At 50.3% G+C, this 13,696-nt stretch overlaps 1 protein-coding gene across 1 annotated transcript in view; it reads left to right on the top strand.

The window, feature by feature from the left end:
- The first annotated feature begins 4,965 nt into the window (after positions 1–4,965).
- Positions 4,966–13,696, top strand: part of LOC144174639 (xylosyl- and glucuronyltransferase LARGE1-like) — a 35,110-nt gene continuing 26,379 nt past the window's right edge. The window contains exons 1-4 of the mRNA XM_077703425.1: positions 4,966–5,254; positions 8,136–8,420; positions 10,903–11,005; positions 12,058–12,359. Coding sequence (XP_077559551.1) covers positions 8,318–8,420; positions 10,903–11,005; positions 12,058–12,359 — 508 coding nt within the window. The 5' untranslated portion in view covers positions 4,966–5,254; positions 8,136–8,317. The remainder of the gene's footprint in view (positions 5,255–8,135; positions 8,421–10,902; positions 11,006–12,057; positions 12,360–13,696) is intronic.

Genomic DNA, 13,696 nt, shown 5'->3' on the forward strand with positions numbered 1-13,696 from the left:
AAATTTGTGGAATTGGCGGCCGCCCACAAAAGCGTGCACACCTAGTGAGGACATATCCGTACGTCCGGCGGACGTCCAAAATTCGGATTTCGTTATCCGCAGGACGTCCCTGTACATTCCTGTCCGGAAATGTCCGATTTTGAACATGCGCCGGATGTCAAAGCCCGACTGGGACGTCTGTCGGACGTTCCTAGCATGAGCAATTTTTTTTTTGCACCGGACCATCCCACGGACGTCCGCAGTGCGTCCGCCGGCTTTCTGCGGTTTTCAGATGGACGTCCCAATGTCTTTCACCCGATGTCCGACGGATGTTCCATGGACATCTGTAGTCCAATGGAGCGCACCGCTACACAAAACATTCATGGCTGCGCAATTGAAGTGTGCCTCGAGTTCCATTTTATCGTATTACCTGAATGCTAAGGTGCAGTTAGCACACTGATTTCTATGTTTTAGGTGTTTTCCCTCTGTTGCCTCACTGTTGACGTCGTGTAGCGCGAAATGCCAGTTTCCAAATTTTCTTGTTTTCTATTTTCAGTTAAAAAAGAACAACTTTCGGGGCTGAAATGCAGCTGAGTGAGTTATCAAGGGCTGGTTCTTTCAACAAGCATGCTCGTACTTTGATTGATTGTGAGGTTTAACGCACCAAAGCTACACCCGGGCTATGAGGCGCGACGAGTGGAGGGCTCCGTATTAATTTTGATTACCCATGGTAATCTTTAACGTGCGCATAAATCTAGACACACGGGCGTTTTCCCTTTTCGCCTCCGCCTGAAAAGCAGCCACCGCGGCCTGAATCGAACCCACGTCTTTGGGCTCAGCAGCGTATAACGCTATAGCCACTGAGCCGCCGCGGCGGGTAAGGCTTCAATCAACCAGATTTTGGGGGAATCCCCAAGGTGGAGTAAGTTTCTGCGAAGGAACGTTTAACATCCACCTGCATGCAACCGCACGGCTACAAAGGAAAGCTGTACAGTTTCTCAGTTGAAGAAAAGTCTGTCCTGGCCCAGGATTCGAACCCGGGACCACCTCTTAACCGGAGCAGTCGCTCTACCAACCGAGCTAACCAGGAGGCTAGTCGTTCGTAACGTGAGAGCATGATGATGATGATGGTTTAAGTTTAATGGCGCAAGGCCGACATGGGCAAAGAGCGCCAGTAACGTGAGAGCAGTAACGTGAGGGCGCCAGTAACGTGAGAGCAAAGAAGTTGTTGATCAATTTGTAACGTGAGAGCAAATTGATCAACAACTCGAAGTTCGAATCCTGGGCCAGGACGAACTTTTATTCAACATGAGAAGTTACTGAGGAAGCTGTATAGCTTTCCTTTGTAGCCGTACGGCTGCATTCAGGTGGATGTTAAACGTTCCTTCGCAGACGGGTAAGGTTGTATGTTGTCTTCGCGGCCAGAGGGGGCCATTTTGGGCAACTGAGTGCATACGTGTACCGTTGGTGGGGAGCCCGGCGCTCGTCGGGGGGATGAGCAGCGAGGCGCTGGGCGCTGGCAGTAATCGAGGTGGCCACTTCGGACACTGCAGGCCGGGTGGGCAGCTGCAGGGGCGGACTTCCCGAGGGGCTGAGTGAACGCGGGCTGGCGGCCTGCGAGCCCGTCTTGTGAGGCCTGCCGTGGTGAAGCTTCCTCTTCCTCCGCCTGGTGCCCCGGCGGCCCGCGGTGTTGTTCTCGGCAGCACTCATGAGCCGTCTCCCTCCTTGGCAGTGACGGTGAATAGGAAGAGCCTGGGTTCGTTGCGCGGTTGCCTCAGCGAGGACGGAAGTGGCGACCCTCGGGCAACGGGTGTTCTTCGTTTTCCTCTTTCTCGTGCGCAGTGGCGGTGAGGATCGCGAGTGCGTTACTTCGTAGCCTCGAGAATGATGATGATGATGATGCCATCAATGTTTTTGGAACGTACCCACAAGAGGGGACTGGCCAGCGCTAAATCACTTATTCTGTTGATTCGTTAGAACTTTAAAATACGAATTTATTTTCGGAAAGAAAGAGGCCGTTAATAAAAAAAAATTCCCGCGCCCTCCCGCGAGGGGAACACGAGTAAATGCAGAGCATTGGGGCCTCAGTACTGGTTGAAGGCAGTGTTGCTTCCATCGCTTCTTCCGTGATGCTGGAGTAGCAGACACGAGTAAACGCGGGGGCGAGCGTCAACCAAGGAAGGAAGGAGCAACGCAGTGACTGAAGCACGAGCGACCGCTAGACGCTTTATATTTGCAGCGCGCGCAGTAGAGGGAGAGCAGTACGGGGGGGGGGGGGGGGGGGGGGGAGGGCGCGCATTCGCAAGCAGCGCGCGCCCTTCCACGCCCCACCGCGCTGCTATCACGCACCTGTTACGCCGAGACCGCGACGGAGCGAACGGGCTGACTACGACGCATGCGCGCGCCAGCTGCTGTTGAGAGAGAGGAGGGAAGGAGGAGAGGCGCACCTGTTGCGGACGCGGAGCTGTTGACACCGTCCGACGCAGGAAGAGGCGAGCCTAAGAAATGTTCTGCATTTAAAACAGCGCAAAGGGCGGGACACGAGTGAAAACAGACAGGGACGGGCGCATCTGTTTTCACTTGTGTCCCGTCCTTTGCGCTGTGTTTATTAATGGATTCCTACCGACTCGCCCAGCTTTGCACTGTCGTTCAGTATGGCAGTTCGCTATGATTAAAGCCCTAATTACCGATTAAATACGTATCTTTCAGCAATTCAAGCGGCATCAAGCAGAAAGGTTGGGGGGATCCTGACGCCCAGGCCATTGCGCGATCACTGGGTTTGTGCCATCACGCGGCGGAGGGGGGTAGTGTTGGTAGTGTAGTTTGTAAATATTTTGTATGGGCTGGGGACTGAGACTGCCCTGTGCATGCATTCTTTTCTACTCTTTGCCGTCTTTTGCATGCCTGGGCGATGGCCGGTCAACTCTTCTCAGACCGGCGAGGGCATTTAAGGAGAGGGGAGTGTGGGGATCCTGACGCCCAGGCCATTGCGCGATCACTGGGTTTGTGCCATCACGCGGCGCTTTTCCCCTCTCTCCTCCGAAATTCCGGCTCGTCTTGGCGCCTCTGTGTAGAGCCGAGCCGTCTCTCAAACTCTTGCGTGAGGTGAAGCCTGCAGAGACCGTTGCGGCGATAAAACACTGTCACGCAGCGGGCGCTCCGCCCTGGTAGCGGAGCTAACCTCACCTCATTGGTCCGTTTGAACGATGCCCGAACCCGACTCTCGCCGGGGATGCGAACGCGCGCGCTGCGCGGGGGTCCGTTCGGGGAGACGCTTCCAGGACGCCGAAGGCGTTGGCCGAAGGTATGTGACGCTTTCTTTACCAGCCGGCTGCAACTCTGTTGCACCGGCGAAAGCCCACCAGCCCTTCCGGCTGCGGCCCGTGCCTTAGGCTGCTCCTGTTGCCCCTACGCTTGCATATAGTAAGGCCGTACCTACCACTCGACGATCACGCCGTGCGGTACGCGCCTGTGAGCGAATGGGCCCCGTCTCCCTCGCTGCTGCGAGCCGATCTGGCCAGCACGGCGATGCGCGCGCGCACAACGTGCGCGCACCCCGGAATTTGCCCTGACAGAAGAGCCCACTGGCTCTGCGCCGACGAAACGCGCGCACTTGCGCGTGGCGCCCGATCGCCCCTTTCACCTAACGGGAAGTACGTGCTTGTACTGTAAATTATGTAATTGGGACTGTAAAATATGTGTCTAGAACGTTAGTATAAAATAAACGTCTTCCCTCCGTACCCTGGGCATATTCCTTTGTCGCCCCTTTCTCCACCTGCCCAACAGAGGCGGTGTTGATTTGGGCGACGGCGTTTCAGTATCGCGAGCGTGCTCAAATAGCTCGAACCCGCGGTGGTTCCTCGCAGTGTGCATGAATGCCTGCCTTGTGCAATGCTAGGGTTATGCATATTGTGAGGTAGAGAGACCACAAGGTAAGCTTGAATACAGTTATATATATTCCTTTTTGCATATACCCCAAATTTGTTGCCCCAATAGATAATATAAGTGGAACCAGGGGCGTGGTCAGAAACTATGCGGGGGTGGTGAGGGAACTGAGATTGCACCTCGACCTCGTCCATATGATTTTTCAGGGGATTAGATAATGTACAACAAATACATAACTATTAACTGAAACTACTAAGTTAAATGTACAACTATATATAGGTGTACATTTCGCTTAATAGTTTGATAACTATGAAGTTCATTAGCTATTCATACCTATCCTAACTAAATACATCACTATTAACCCTCACGAACAAGAAAAATAAAATGCCTCATAAAAATTATTTGCATGTTCCGAGAATTGTGGCAGAGTTGCTATCACTGCTTGAAATTTTTGTTTTGTCTACATAAGAAGAAATGGCACCTAACAAAGAACGGAAATGTGGAACAAATGTAAAGGCTTAGCGAACATAGAAGCAAACAACGTAGAAGTCAGAACTAATTCATCTAAAACGAACAAACCACAGAGCGGATAATATAAACGTGAAAAGCACGAAGCAAACAACTTTTATTTGATTGTCGCTTTGTCATCCAAGAATCCTTTTTTTTTATTTTTGCACACATGCGACGGTTAGGGATCGTCGCGTATTCTGCGGAATATTGCACCAAAATTAGTCACCCAAAAATACGTCAGAATGTACAGTTGTGGTGAAAAAAGGGAGAAGATTATATTTTGACCAGGGCAACAAGAGTATCACTGACAAGTGTACATTTATACAGAAAGCCCGTTTCACGAGGTGCAAATTTACCCGCGAATTCGCGGCTGCGGTGCCGCGCGTGCGGCAAAACCATCTTTGAGGGATGAAAGGTCACAAAGGTCTGCTACCATTCGCCTGTGTGTAGTAACGAGCGAAAATCGAAATACGAACGCGCGTATGCCACCGTTAACTGTGACAACTACGATCAGACGGTTCAATCACGTCCTGACGGATTTGAAACTCGCGCCGGGCTCGGCGGCGGCCGCCACCACGGGCGCCTCAGGTTCTCGTCGCGCTCGCCGCCGCCAAGCCCAGCTCGTCTGACGGGGCCAGCAACCCCTCCGCCCACACAGTGGGATCGAACTACTTCCGTTCGCGTTTTTTTTTTCGCTTTGCCTTGTGGAGTTTCGGACCGCCTGCTGATTGGGACAGTTTGTAGGGTACCGTTATTCCCGTTGTCTCAACGCTCCGGGGGCTGCATGCAGCGTCAGCATGCAGCGTTCCCGAGTCCATCGCCGTGCCGACATGACTGGCTTCGTGAGTCAACGCACAGCCCGCTCTTCATAAAACCGCAGGTATTTCCAGCGTTTCCGCGCGGGCGCGGACACGCGCGTCTCGTTCAACCTTCTTAGGCTTAATAGGTTTCAAACAGGCTGCTTAATCGCCTGCTAGAGCGGTGCGTTCGGGAGCTCCCGAAGTACGCGGAAGAACGGATCGTTCACGCTCGCATGAGCCCGCGGACGTCTTCGAAACAGCACGTCCGCGTGTGCTCAGCTGTGCGTGGGCGCGCGCGGGCGTTTGCATATGAGCAGATCAATCGGCGAGCACCTTATATGCGCTGCTGATTTCATGCTTCAGAGATTCCGTGAGGTGAGACGCGTCATATGTGCTAGTTGTGGGCTGGTGGCACAGCCGGCGTGATAGCGGCGCAGCAGAAGGGCTTTGGCGCGATACGCTTGACAACATCCTTTCGCAGTGCCGCGCAGGTGTGAGTGAACGCGTACTGTCGTTGGCTTTGCTGTTCGCTGTGTTGCATCCCGCATATATAATCATTTTGTGTCTGTTAGGGTGAGGGGGGTTATCAAGTGTCGAGGGTGGCAGGGCACTGTACTAGAACACGTGTGAACAGAAAACAAACGGTTATAATTTCTTTTCCATGCTCCTAGTCAAACATTTATAAATGTGAGGCTGCAGGATATTGCTTCGTTTTTTTTTTTTTTCGCTTGGCAAGTAGCACATGTTGCAACAGTGCGGCGTGCATATGACACAAATGTATCCACCGCTGGCGTAGCCAGAAATATTGTTGGGGGGGGGGGGGCGTATACGCCGCCGGTTAAAAGAGAGAGAGAGAGAGAGAGAGATCGTGCACCCAAACAAAATTTTAGTCATTTTTGACTTTAATAAGACGACCCCCTTCTTTGGTTTTTACATTATAATCTACCGATTCGATATGTATAAATAGCTTAGGTGAAAAAACCTGGCCGTCCTTTCCCAAAGAAAGTTGAGAGAAGCTTGAAAGCTTTCTATCATCAAAAATGCATCAAAACTTCGCTGAAAGTGTGTCGAAGCGACGGTAAAACCTTCAAAGACCCAAATCACAAACAAAGAATGAACCTGCGTTAATTGACCAGATTTAGGGGAAATCCCCAAGGTGGAGTAAGTTTCTGCGAAGGAAAGTTTAACCTCCACCTCAATGCAGCCGTATGTCCTTGACCAGGTCGAATTTTTCTTCAACCATGAAGTTTCTGAGAAAGCTGTATAGTTTTCCTTTCTAGCCGTACAGCTGCATTGAGGTGGATGCCAAACTTTCCTTCAAAGAACGGAACGCATGCGATGATTTCTTGCACACTAAGTAAACGCATCTACGAACGATCTAAATGTATTCCGATACGGGATTTATGAAATAAAGGTATACTATTGCACTCCTTCTTCATGTTCGATGCTTGAATTGTCTCATCTGGAACTGTTCCTCTTTCGCGATTTTGGCGCAATGGAAGCCTGGTTTCACGTGTGCGCCGTGTGTCCAAAGATCTTATCAGAGCTTTTCGGTCGACCAACCGGTCTATGGGGAAATGCATTAGTTTTTGACAGGACACCATCAGTCCCACTAATAAGTGCTTTCACTTTAAAGAGGGTAAAGGAAGAGGCAGGGAGGGACGTAGCACTCAGAAATTTTGGGGGGGTATTCTGACACCGTAACACGCCCCCTGACTGCGCCCCTGGTATCCACAACTGTGGAGTCCGTAATTCACCAGATTGCTGTGGGTACACACAATTAAATGCGTAATAACCTAAGCAGCCTTAGGTGGCATCTTTCACTTTGTTGAAGCAGGGGAAAAGTGTATAAAGTTGCTTTTATGCGACCCTGACAGGTGCAGATGTTAGTGGGGGTACTGTTATGCCCTTGGTAAGCAAATATGTAATGATTGTTGCCACGCAAAGGGGTTCACCAGAGATAAGAAAAAAAGAACAGACCATTTTTGAAATGTCGCAAAGACTTTAGTCGTGTAAGGTATTTCAGAATTTGAGGAAAGAAAGAACTCGGCTCTGGTGGCTGCAGACATCTCTATAAAGAAAGTGCCTCGTGTTTCTCGTCCCCGATGGATTGTTTGCCATCTGCTGGTTGCATCAAGCAGACAGTCTACTTCGTGGCCCATGTCCGCCCTTCTCCACTTAGCTAGAATGCAACGTGTGTCGGTGAAAAATATGATTGGCAAGCATGGCGCATTGTCGGTAACCTACCTGCAGTCTCCTTTCACTCTGATAAACGAGAAATTGTTCGTGTTCCCTGGGTAGGCCTGAGTGCCTCAACCAGCTGTGTCATTCACTACCATGATGAAGTGCCCGTTGTGCAGGGCAGTACGGGCTAGGCAAAGGGTGCCTCGTGATTCCCCCTTGATCATGCACACTGTTGCGGAAGTGCTCTTTTCTCTGCTACAGCCGCTGAGGATTCCCAAAGGGAAGAGCAGCTCCTTTCCCTGTTGGTAGCAACAATGGACCTTTTTCCGGTAGCATAGCCCTCCTGCGGTGGCTGCCTTAACCACACTTAGGGGATTATGGAAGAACACGCCCCCTTTTTTTCCGCCTGCCCTGCGGAATTGGGGAAGCCGTCCCAGGCGCCACGCATGGTTTTGGTGGCAGAAAAATGTTTTGTCGGAAGGCGTAGCGCCTAACTGTCGACCGCTTTCAGGGCTCAGAAAACATAGCAGCACTTAGGTGGCTCAGCGTTCGCAACTGGCTAATCCAATATGATGTCGTTTTGTTTACATTTTGCCCCACAATAATGGCGCATCAGTCGCTAGGAGCGAGAGTAGCGCATGCATGTGCAGAGCGTTACTGGAAAAAGGTCCATTCAAAACCGACCTACCCTGTTGGTCGGCCCTTCTAAGTGCACTTCAAAGGAGTGTGGTCGTTGTCACTGTCTCCCTGATGCCTGCCATTCTGTTCTCCTCCTAGGAGCTGCTGCTGTGGACAGTCTGTGGGCGGCTGAGATTGAAGCCATGTTGACGGACCTGTTCCCCTCCTGGTGGGGCAGAAGCGGGGCGTGCTGCTGCCGCCGCCCCCTCTCCTCTGTGGTGGTGGGTGGCCGTCGGAGCAGCTAGGAAGGCGGGTGTGGGGCCCCCCGTGGGGTGGTGGCCATGCGCAGGCAGCACCGCCAGGCAGCCCTGCTCACCCTGGTGCTTGCTGTGGTGGGCGTGCCCGCTCTGCTGCTGCTCTACCTCGATGGCAAGGGAACACAAGGTGCGTGCATACTTATAGAGGCAGCAGCGGCTTCTGCTCCTTGTAGCCGGAGTGTAGCGTACGACTGGCTTATTAAAGCGCAGGTTTGTCCGCGTGTACATCATCATTGTGGTCATCATCAGGACTCTCTCCTTGCTGATGAGTAGACTGATGAGTGGGATTGCTCATGAGAATAGTGAGGGATCTAGGCACCGGAGTAGGATGGCATGCCTTCACCCTTCTTGGGGAGCAGGGCCGTGAAAGACGTACCGTCCGGCAGAATTTTGATGAAAAGGGGATAGCGGTGTCTTATTTGCTTCTCAATAACCCGAAGAGGGGTTAAGGAGGTGTACCGTGTTTTCCGGTCTATAAGTAGCACTTTTGCATAAGCCGCACCTCCTCTCTGAAAACGGCAGTTTTTTCCGAAAAAAAGAAAAAGTATATAAGTCGCACTGGTGTATGAGACGCACCGGTAATCAGGTAAACTCGTAGAGGATCAGTTCGTTAGAAAGTGCGGCGAAAGTACATGGTTGCGGCAGCCGCCGCCTCTGAACGCGTCCCCCGGTAAGCAGTGCTAAACACGTGCATCTGCCGTCCAAAGTCTAGACAGAACTAACTAACTTCTCAAAAATGGTTTATTGATACACACAGATGGCATGTACTTACAGACGGTGTTTGGGCAAAACCATCGAAACCATTTTCCTCCGACTCGCTAACAAAGAATTCATTCATTTAGACCATAGAGAGCCGTGTTTCTTTAACGTGCGCTGACATCACACAGCACTAAGGCACCTTTTCGAGCGCGGACCACGCACCAAATTTATTCCATACATAAGTTGCACCGGTAGATAAGAAGCACCAACGAAAATTTCAGAAAAAAAATGCAACTTATACACCGGAAAATATGGCACATTCATGTGCGGGAGTACACCCGCAATCTGTCACCACATTCATTGTTCTTCCCATTACCTTTGAGAAATGAATCAACCCTGAATTTTTCAACCCCACTTTGACCTCATTGGTGGTGTTGGTCTCGATGGTGTGTAGATGTTGTTACATCCCTGCTGTTTGCGGACAAAACTCCCAGCTTTGCTTCATGCTGCCTTTACCATATTATGAAGAGTGCTACAGTTCATGCAGTTATGTACTGTAAAAAATGTCACAGCAAAACCACCCTGCAGCGAAACAAAAACCTCAACTGCAGTACTTTCAGCACCACGGGCAGGGGGAGGGGGGTGCTTGTAATGTTACATTAAAGCCTGAACTTCATGTTGGAGGAAGCAGGGTATGTGGAAAAGTGGGATGTGTTTTGTATTACAATATGACAAAGGGCAAGTAGCATGCGCAGTGTGGTGCTGCAACTGGGAATACAATTTATTCCAGCCTACTCAGGTGTGAAGGTAACCAGAAGAGCTACAAGGCAGTCAGTAAGGCTCTCAATTCCTTTGTTTAAACAAAAAAACTACAAAAAGGTACCTGCAGGATTTCACCTTGCAGTTTGCAAAACTTTCCAATATGCCCGATAGGTGCTGTGGCAACAGAGGTGGTTGCTATGGCAAAAGGCATGGCACTGGAAATCGAGACCTGTCTGTGAACCATGATGGTTTCTGCAGAAAGAATATGTCGCGGAGCACGGTTGCATGATGGGAAGGGATGTGCATGCATTTCGTGAACCTCTATGCAGGCGTCAAATTGTATGTTAGGTCTCTCCGGTCATTCAGGAGCGTTGCAATGTAGACTTGGGGGGTGTTTAAAGGTCTAAGCAGACCTTCAACAGAAGTCAGCTTTCACTGTGGTCCATTCTACATGGTAGCATAGAGGCTCCACAATTTTGGTTTTCTCCTGCACTGTCGCTTTTGTTTCCCCTTGATGCTTCCTCTCACACTTCGTGCAGTCTGACTTTTTTGTGGAAAGGCCAGCCAGGTTCTCTCGTAATTTTTAACATGAAGTCTGATTATCTCTCCATCAGTTCAGTGCTGTAGGAGTTTAAAGGGGTGTGCATTTGCTGTGACGATGCAGTTGAACCCTGTTACCATGAAGCAACGTGAGAAGCAAGAAACTTGTCTGTTATTGTTATATCCACTCGTGATGTGAACAGAAAAGTTAGCTTTAATGAATTTGCGATAAAGATTATGGGAGAATTGATTTTTTTCCGAGATACAGTAAAACCTCTTTACAAGAGACACTCAAGGGACTCTGGAAACATGTCTCTTGTAAACAAGGTCTCTTGTATGCGATGTTGCTAACATGACAAACATAGGAAAACCAACCAAATCGTTTTCATTAAAACATCTCTTATAACCAAGGGTCTCTTGTAACAGTGTCGTCTGTAACGAGGTTCTATATTGTATTTAGCCCAAATGTTCCACCTACCTGCGATGTCACACACTGCTGGTAAAGCCATCAGGGGTTTATCCTCGTTCAATTTGCTCCAAGCTTTCATAGATAATTCGGTGGATTTGCATTTGCGTTGCACAACGTTGTTGTTGTTGTTCTGCCGCAGCACCCGAAAGCAACCTGCTTGGGTTCACAAAGAGGGAAGCCATTCTCGCCGACCGTGTCCGAGAGGTTGAACAGCACAACCAGCTTCTTCAGAGGCAACTCAGGTGAGAGAGAACCCGCTCTGTCAGCCCCGAACATGTCCGCATCTGTGTCCTCCTCAGTTGCTTGCCCAATACCGTATTTTTGGGCGCACAACCCACTCTGATAGTTGAAAAATCTTGAGAGAGTTAAGGTTCAAATAATATGTGAACCCGCCACAGTGGCTCAGTTGCTGAAGCCAAAGATGCGCGTTCGATTGTGGCCACTGTGGCTGGGGCGGGTTTTTTCTTTTCTTTTCTTTCTCTTTTTTTTTTTTTAATGGAGGTCAAAAGGAAACGCCTGTGGGTTGAGTTTTTAGGCAGGCGGTCAATCCAGAGTCCTTGACTACGGCGTGCCTTGTTGCACAAGTGTCTTTTCACCAAAAAGGATAATGCGTGTAGTTTGTCCCAAGGTGCAGCTTTGCCATGCACTCCGGACCCTGATGCACGTGTTCTCACGGCCACCATTGCATTTTTTCCCCTGCTCTTCACTGTCAAAAGCAACAAGAAAAGGAATTGCCGCTGTTTAGTCTGGGACACAGAGTTATCCCATACCATGAGCGCGCTTTCTGTTGTGCGGGAGTCTGGGAGGATCAGATAGCAGGCACTGACGTGACAGTCAGTGAGAGGGGAGCTGGCTACAACCTGCAGCAGCTGGCTGCCTTTTTAAGCAGTGCTTAAAAGAAAACAGGATGGCAGGGGCAATATGGACTGGCTCAGTATGCAGCAGTGTGATTTTTCGTCGCATATTTTTATTGAGAGAAGGAGATTGGGGAGAAAGTGGAGGGTTGATTCGCTGTTAAGCGGGTAAGGGCAATTAAAAAGGTTCATTACCACTGATCTTAGTAAACACGACGTAATTGCATGGTACTTTTTTTCTTTTTCAAAGACCAAAAGATTGCATTATGTTGTCAATCGTGGGGGTGGAATGAGCAGGGACTTTTTTTTTTTTCTTTCTTTTTTTTTTTTTCTCCTCTCTTGGGAGTGTGGGTTATATGCCGGCGCAGGTCATTTGGGTGAAAATGTGCTACTGTGCCGTCTCGTAATCTGCCTCCCGATTCTCCGCGCCTGCATTGCAGCCTGTCCCGACAGCAGCTGATGCAGCTGATGCAGCGGGAGTCCCGCAATGGCTCCTCGGACGTCCCCTGCAACGGAGGAGGGGGAGGGGGAGGAGGGGGCGGCCAGCTGCCCGAGGTGCCCAAGTGCGAGGTCCTGCAGGTGGCCATCGTGTGCGCGGGCTACAACGCTTCGCGCTCGGTGGTCACCCTGGTCAAGAGCATCCTTTTCTACCGCAAGAACCCCCTCCACTTCCACTTCATCTCGGACGCCGTGGCACACCTCGTGCTGCAGACCCTCTTCCGCACCTGGAACGTGCCTGCGGGTGAGGCTGCTTTGCACCGAGCAACTGACCTCCCACACTCGCTGGCCTTGGCTTCTTCCACTTTTGCATTGCTGCTGTTGTGCTTTTGTCACTGTTGTTTGGTGCCACTGTTGGGAAGGGAGCTGGAGAAATGGCGGTTGGGAGCAAAGTTACTCAATATACACCAGTTGCGAAACTCCCTGTGGGCCCTGTGTATCAAAAACTGGTCTGCTCTTGGGCTCCTGCCCTGGGAACAAACAGGGGAAAGAATGGCGCAGGGGAATGGGCCTGCCATCTGTCCAGGGAAAGCTAAAGTAGTACTCAAGCACTTGGGGCTGCTACTGAAAGTTAAAAAACAACAACAGGGAAACAGAAGTGAACGTTACCTAACTTACTGTTGTACAATTTTAAATGCGAGCTTTATTTCTCAGGCTCTGTTCACTAAATGCTTAGCATAGTTCAGTTTTTATCCCCTAGGTGCCACACCAACACACCTGCTATTGTATCCAATGCACAGCGAGTCACAAACGTGACAGAGGGACACAGACGCTACCTCGTGACCACGGGAAAAGAGAGCCCTTATATTATTGCACGCTATTTATAACCGGGCTGTGGTTACTGATGATGTCAGTGGAAACTGGCCACCTTAACGTTGTGCGCCACCTGGTGCCATGAACATAACTAAATTACACACACAACACCTGCCCCTCACTTACAGCGAAGTAGGGGTGCTTGCACTGCTTGGATTGTGAAGCGGAGTTTCGGCAGTTGAGGTACAACATTGAAGAACTCTGGTTGGGAGGCCTCAGTCTGCTTGATGGGGGGGGGGGGCAGGAGTTGGTTGATATTTCCCTGTTTTAGTATTTTGGCCGATTTGCAAACGTGCCTCCAAGGGGTTTTGTGGGACACTGCTCTTGGCCTTTTTCCCCTCCCCACTTAAAATACAAAATACAAGTTTGCTTTATTCGAAAGATTTCGTGTTTTAAAGTGCCCCCAGCGCTTGTCCAGCAGCAAATGATGCCGTCTTTAGTGAGAAATTAATCAATTTGGGTTAAAATTTTTATTCTCCCGCTATATCGTCTGTTTCTGGGACGTCTGCCATGAAGTCATCAGTGCACATATTCAAACGAACTTCCACTATGTCGTTCGGCCCTGCAGCCTTGCTTGCTGTCAGTCCTCCCAGATGGTGCTACCATACTCAGCCATGGACCGTTGTCCACCGTCGCTTTGTTTCTGACCATATTTGCACATAGTTTGTTTTTATTACTGTGGAAAGTAATCGTTTCGTGAAACATGGGGCGTCCTCGACAAGCAGGGCCACGTATGACAACGTGGCTTACGCCAATCGGCTAGTGCCA

This window comes from Haemaphysalis longicornis, unplaced genomic scaffold (assembly GCF_048455015.1).
Source record: "Haemaphysalis longicornis isolate Haplotype H1 unplaced genomic scaffold, Haemaphysalis longicornis Haplotype H1 scaffold_3, whole genome shotgun sequence".
NCBI lineage: Eukaryota > Metazoa > Arthropoda > Arachnida > Ixodida > Ixodidae > Haemaphysalis > Haemaphysalis longicornis.